This window comes from Lactuca virosa, chromosome 2, assembly GCF_052849685.1.
Source record: "Lactuca virosa cultivar CGN04683 chromosome 2, Lactuca_virosa_CGN04683_v6, whole genome shotgun sequence".
NCBI classification, from domain to species: domain Eukaryota; kingdom Viridiplantae; phylum Streptophyta; class Magnoliopsida; order Asterales; family Asteraceae; genus Lactuca; species Lactuca virosa.
The window spans coordinates 40041542-40048047 of record NC_136427.1 but is presented as its reverse complement, the minus strand read 5'-3'; the positions used below and the strand labels follow the sequence as shown (position 1 = coordinate 40048047).

Below are 6506 nucleotides of genomic sequence, written 5' to 3'. Positions count from 1 at the left end.
ATTGGCAAAAAGAGCGTGAACACCATCATAAATATGGAGTTCCTGCATTAATGTGCGGCTAGGGGCCCAGACCTGTGGCAAAATCTTGCAGTCGAGAAGTCCCTGGTAACAGTCGAGTGCGGCCTGTGAACCTAAATCCACAGTGACATTGTCCACCTGGACAGTGTATGACGGGTCTGAGGTGTCAACCTGTCTGCGTGAACGGGAGGGTCTAGCGGGCATTTTGCAGAGTGAATTGGGACAAGGTAGGCACAATTTCCAGGTAAAAATAATAATAATGATAAATCAAAAACAAGTATTTCTAACTACTCCCAAACGACCGCACAAATATATAAAAAAAACAGAAATTCAGTTTCAGAACGAAAATACCTGACTGTGCGCTGAGCAGCAGTATATTTTTCGTGCCAATTTTTTTTTTTGATTTTTGAAATTCCGTTTGGATGAATCTCTTCTGAATTGCGTCGTGAGCAAACGTTTCTACTTTTCGTGGCCTGCGGATGACTAACGGAACGTAGATCTGACAAAGAAACTCACAAAAATTCAAATTTCAAAATGAACAAAATGAGATTTTTGGAGAATTTCAACCGTGAAAACATGATTTCGTTACCGTATAGATGTTGTAGGAGTAAAATAGAAGAGATTGATACCTTATTTGCTTGATTTGGAAGAAAAATGAGCGATTTGGGTGTTTGTTGGTGAAAGAAATCGAAATATAGTGGATTTCAGAGAGAATTTTTGGAGTGTGGTGGTTACAAATGAGGCTGCGATCGATATTTATAGGAAAAACCCAACCTGCGACCGCAAGGGGGGAACCTGCGATCGCAGGTTTTGAAAATTTGACTGTTGGGCACTTTGTTCGAGACAAGCTAACATCTAGATGCGAAAATGTTATACATGCGATCGCAAGGGCTAAACCTACGATCGCAGGTTTTGAGAAAAGTACAAAAGTCGACCATTTAACGTTCAAATATGTTGCAGGTAAAAAAAACTGATACATGCGATCGCAAGGAGGGAACCTGCGATCGCAGGTTTGGGAAAATGGGCTTTATTCGATTTTTAGTTGTTCAGAAGTGCTACTGGAACAAAAACGAGATACATGCGATCGCATGTACTGGACCTGCGATCGCAGGTTCGTCTTTTTCGTGAAAAAATGTCCCAAAAAACCTCGATGACGTGCTGCGACCCAAAAATGTATAACCTGCGATCGCAAAGACTGGGCTTGCGGTCGCAGGTTCCACCAAAACTGTATTTTTCAACTTTTTTCAAATTCTCTCTGTTACGTCTTATTTTAAAAACAGTATTCAGTTAAAAAGGGATGACCTAAGTAGCTAAAAACACACAAAAATTAAAAAGAAGTTTCAAAATAAAACGAAACCAAAACAAACGCCCGGGTTGCCTCCCCGTAAGCTGCCTGTTTTTTTCTGTCGTTGGCTCGACGTTGTTACTTGGTTTCCTGAATTGCGGTAAGTCGGGACCTCGACTACCTCCACTTCTTCATTCGTAACTTGAAACCCTTTGTAAAATGGTTTGAGACGGTGACCATTTACCTTAAAAATCTTTCCTATTTATTCACTCTTAATTTCTATAGCACCATGATCAAACACGTTAGTAACAACAAAAGGTCCCACCCAACGAGACCTCAATTTACCGGAATAAGTTTGAAACGAGAGTGATATAAGAGTACCTTTTGACTGGTAGTGAATACCTTTCGCGAGATCATCTTGTCGTGAAAAGCTTTTGTCTTCTCCTTATAGATTGCTTCGTTCTCGTACGCATCGTTTCGGATTTCTTCTAACTCTTGGATATCCAATCTTCTTTTCTTGCCAGCTTCATCCATGCTCATATTCAAATTTTTGACAGCCCAATATGCTCGATGCTCCAATTCAACCGGCAATCGACAAGGTTTGCCAAAAACTATTCGATATGGTGACATACCGATAGAAGTCTTGTATGCTATCCGGTGAGCCCATAACGCATCATCCAATCGAATACTCCAATCTCTCTTGACCGGATTGATGGTTTTCTCTATAACACCCTTAATCTGTCTGTTTGAAGCTTCAGCCTGCCCATTGGTTTGCGGGTGATATGCTGTGGATACCCGATGTGTGACACCATATTTCTTGAGGACAGCTTCGAGGGTGCGGTTGCAGAAATGCGTACCCGATCACTAATAATGGCTTTTGGTGTCCCAAACCTAGCAAATATATTTGTCTTGACAAAATCAACCACAACCTTGGCATCGTCGGTTCGTGTAGCTTTTGCCTCGACCCATTTGGATACGTAATCCACATCAAGTAAGATGTACACAAACCCGAAAGAAGGCGGAAACGGACCCATGAAATCTATACCCCAAACGTCAAAGATTTCACATATTAATATTGGAGTAAGTGGCATCTGATTACGAGATGTCAAAGACCCAGTCATTTGACATCTTTCACAGGTTTTGCAAAATAGAAAAAAGTCACGAAAAATATGAGGCCAATAAAGACCGTTGTCCAAGACCTTACGTGCGGTTCGTTGTGGACCATAATGCCCTCCACAAGCTTCTGAATGGCAGAAATTCAGGATTGACTTGACTTCCTCTTGAGGTACACATCTTCTAATCACCTGATCAGCAAAGTGTTTCCATAGATACGGCTCGTCCCAAACATATCTTTTCGCCTCCTTCTTTATTTTATCTTTTTGGGCTCGGGTGAGATATGAAAGGAGTTCTCTGGAAACCAAGTAGTTTACTATATCAGCAAACCAAGGAGGGTTCTGAACAGCGAATAGATGCTCGTCAGGAAATGTTTCGCGGATCGGTGTCGGGACTTCAGGTGCGGTGAGTCGGCTCAAATGATCAGCTACCAAATTTTCTCTCCCACTTTTGCCCCTAATCTCTATATCAAATTCCTGTAGCAGCAAAATCCATCTAATCAACCTTGGCTTTAAGTCCTTTTTGGCAAGAAGGTACCGAATGGCTGCGTGATCCGAAAAGATTATGACTTTTGTGCCCAACAAATACTGTCTGAATTTTTCCAATGCAAAAACAATTGACAACAACTCTTTTTTAGTGGTGGAGTAATTTGCTTGGGCACTGTCCAAAGTCTTTGATGCATAATATATAACGTGGGGGACCTGGTCTTTTCTCTGTCCTAGAACAGCTCCAACAGCAGTGTTACTGGCGTCACACATTATCTCGAATGGTAAACTCCAATCTGGGGGCTGAATGATGGGGGCAGAAGTAAGAAGATTTTTCAGCACATCAAAAGCCTTCTTGCAATCTTCATTGAATTCAAATTCAGCGTCTTTCTGCAATAACTGGCACATGGGAACTGATATTTTTGAAAAATCTTTTATAAACCTCCTGTAAAACCCTGTATGACCAAGAAAGGAACGCAGTTCCTGAACATTCTTCGGGTAGGGTAAGCTCTTTATAACATCTATTTTTGCTTTATCGACTTCCAAACCTCTCATTGAAACAATATGTCCAAGAATCAGACCTTGGTCAACCATAAAGTGACATTTTTCAAAATTTAAGACCAGGTATGTTTCTATACATCTTTGTAAAATTTTTGTGTGGTTTTTCAAACAAATATCAAAGGAGTCTCCATAGACGGTAAAATCATCCATGAAGACTTCTATGGTATTTTCGACATATTCAGAAAATATACTAACCATACACCTTTGAAAGGTAGCAGGTGCGTTGCAGAGTCCAAAGGGCATACGCCTATACGCGAATGTCCCGAAAGGGCAGGTGAAAGTCATTTTCTCCTGGTCTTCTGGAGCAACTGGAATCTGATGGAAACCTGAAAATCCATCCAAGCAACAGTAGTGGGATTTTCCAGCAAGCCTCTCTAGTATCTGATCTATGAATGGGAGAGGAAAATGATCTTTCCGGGTGGCTGCGTTTAATTTTCTGTAGTCAATACAAACGCGCCATCCGTTCTGAACCCGAGTTGGAACCAGATCTCCTTCCTTGTTCTCTACCACTGTCACTCCAGCCTTCTTAGGAACAACTTGAACTGGGCTGACCCACTTGCTGTCAGAAATTGGGTATATCATCCCAACATCCAGTAACTTCATAATTTATTTTTTAACCACCTCCATCATTGGTGGGTTTAATCTGCGTTGGGCTTCTCGCGATGGCTTATAATCTTCTTCCATCAAAATTTTGTGCATGCATAGAGATGGGCTGAGTCCTTTGATGTCTGCAATAGTCCACCCAATTTCACTTTTATACTCCTTCAAAATTCTGATCAGCTCTAACTCTTCTTTTTCTGATAGTTTGTTGGATATGCTAAATGGTAATGTTTCTTTCTCTCCAAGATATGCATATTTCAGGTGTTCTGGAAGTGTCTTTAGCTCTAAGATGGGTGCTTGCACTACAGATGCAAAAAGCTTGGAGTTAGAAACTGATAATTTAAGAATTTGGGTACCATACCTCAACTTTCTCTGCTGGTCCATATGAGCTGCCATCTCTTGAACTTCTCTATCAACCACATAATTTTCTGATATAACCTGAGCTGCATTAATAGACAAATTTATGTGGAGCGCTAATGCTGGTGACTCACGGTTAGCAAACTCAAAATATTCTGTAGATAATGGTTCAATTACATCAATGAAATTAAGAGCTGAAACATCATCAGGATAACGCATGGCATCATAAATATTAAAGTTGATAACTTCACCATCAAATTCCATTGGAAGGGTACCATCATAATCATCTATTTTGGTTCTGACAGTTTTTAAAAATGGTCTCCCCAAAAGAATGGAACCTGAGTTTGGTGAGTCGTCATCTCCCATATCCAAAACATAGAAATCAGCTGGGAATATGAGTTCATTCACTTGAACCAGAACGTCTTCCAGCACACCTTTTGGGTGCACCAGAGAACGATAAGCTAACTGACTGATGACTCCTGTTCTTTTTAAAAGCCCTACCCCGATAGTTTTAAAAAGTGAGTATGGCAAAACATTTATAGAAGCTCCTAAGTCCAACATAGCTCGCGGAACTGAAAGGTTCCCCAACTTGCAAGGAACAGTAAATACTCCTGGATCCTTGCACTTTGGGGGTAGCCTTTTCTGTAAAACAACTGAAACATTCTCGCTTACTTTAACTGTTTCGTTTCCTTTTAATATTCTTTTTGAAGTACATAACTCTTTTAAAAATTTAGCATATCGGGGTAGTTGTTTAATTGCATCTAGAAGAGGAAGATTTACCTCAACCTTTCTGAAGAAATCCATAATCTCTTTATCTTCCTTTTCTTTTTTCGTGTTTTTCAGTCTTGAGGGAAAAGGAGGAGGGGTAAATTTCACTTCAGCTTCAGCAGGTCTATTTTTTTTTCTGCACCTCTTCAGTTGCCTCAGATTCTTGCTCAACCACGATCTCTTCTTCCTTATCTTCTTTCTGATCTGGTCCTTTGTAGTTTTTACCACTTCTGAGGGTGACAGCACAAGCATTGTGCTTCGGGTTCTTCTCAGTCTGAGATGGGAATTTTCCTTGGGTTTGTGCTTCTAATTTGCTCATGGAGTTCGCAAGTTGTGATACCTGCTGCTCCAGATTTTTGATGCTAGACTTTGTTTCATTCTGGAAAGCTTGGGTACTGGTGGCAAGACTTTTAACTATGTCTTCCAAAGACATGCTGGAACTACTAGCTTGTGACTGAATAGGTGGTTGCTGAAAATTGCTCTGGTGCTGATTTTGTTGAAAAGATTGCTGAAACCCGGGTGAAGTTTGATATTGGTTTCTTTGCTGAAAGTTCTGTTGAGGTCTTGGCTGGAAATTGTTATTTTGAGGCCCTCCCCAAGCTTGGTTGTTGCGATGTTGATCAAATGTCCTTTGCTGAAATCCTCCCATAGCTTGCACAGATTCATTATCTTCTTGAAGTATTGGGCACATATCTGTTGGGTGCCCAGTTTTGCAGCAGATCCCGCAAGGTTTGACCTTTGGCTCTATACCTTTTTCTTTTGTCAACAAAAGGACAGCTTTAGTCAATTCTGAAATCTGGGAGTCCAGGTGGGCATTGCTCATATCTTTGACTCCTCTTGGATGGTTTGGGTATCACTCTTCCTCAGTTGCTGAATGTTTTGATTCATTGGCCAGGTTCTTTATTAATGCCCTGATCTCTGTTGGTGTCATGTATGAAAGTGACCCTCCACTAGATGCATTTATTAGTCGCCTCTCCATAGGTATCAATCCTTCACAGAAACACTGATATAGCTGATAATCACTAATGCCATGTTGTGGGCATCAGACTAACAGCTTCTTGAATCGCTCCCAATAAGTGTGGAGAGCTTCTCTTTTGCCTTGCTTTATACTTAGAATCTCTCTGCATAGATTTGACACCTTCGCCTCAGGAAAATATTTTTCTAGAAAAAGTTTGGCGAGTTCGTTCCAGCTTGTTATTGAACCAGACGGGAGGTCATATAGCCATTCTTTTGCTGCATCTAGAACTGAGAAGGGGAATGCCCTTAATTTGATCTGGTCTTCAGTAACCGTAGGGTACAGTGATGCTAGCTTTCAGACT

At 40.9% G+C, this 6506-nt stretch overlaps 1 protein-coding gene across 1 annotated transcript; it reads right to left on the bottom strand.

Annotated features, from left to right (window-relative positions):
• Positions 1-4068: 4068 nt before the first annotated feature.
• Positions 4069-5223, bottom strand: LOC145157381 (uncharacterized). The gene has a single exon (XM_079076428.1). The coding sequence runs from the start codon at positions 5221-5223 to the stop codon at positions 4069-4071; it is 1155 nt and encodes a 384-aa protein (XP_078932554.1).
• Between the last annotated feature and the right edge of the window lie 1283 nt (positions 5224-6506).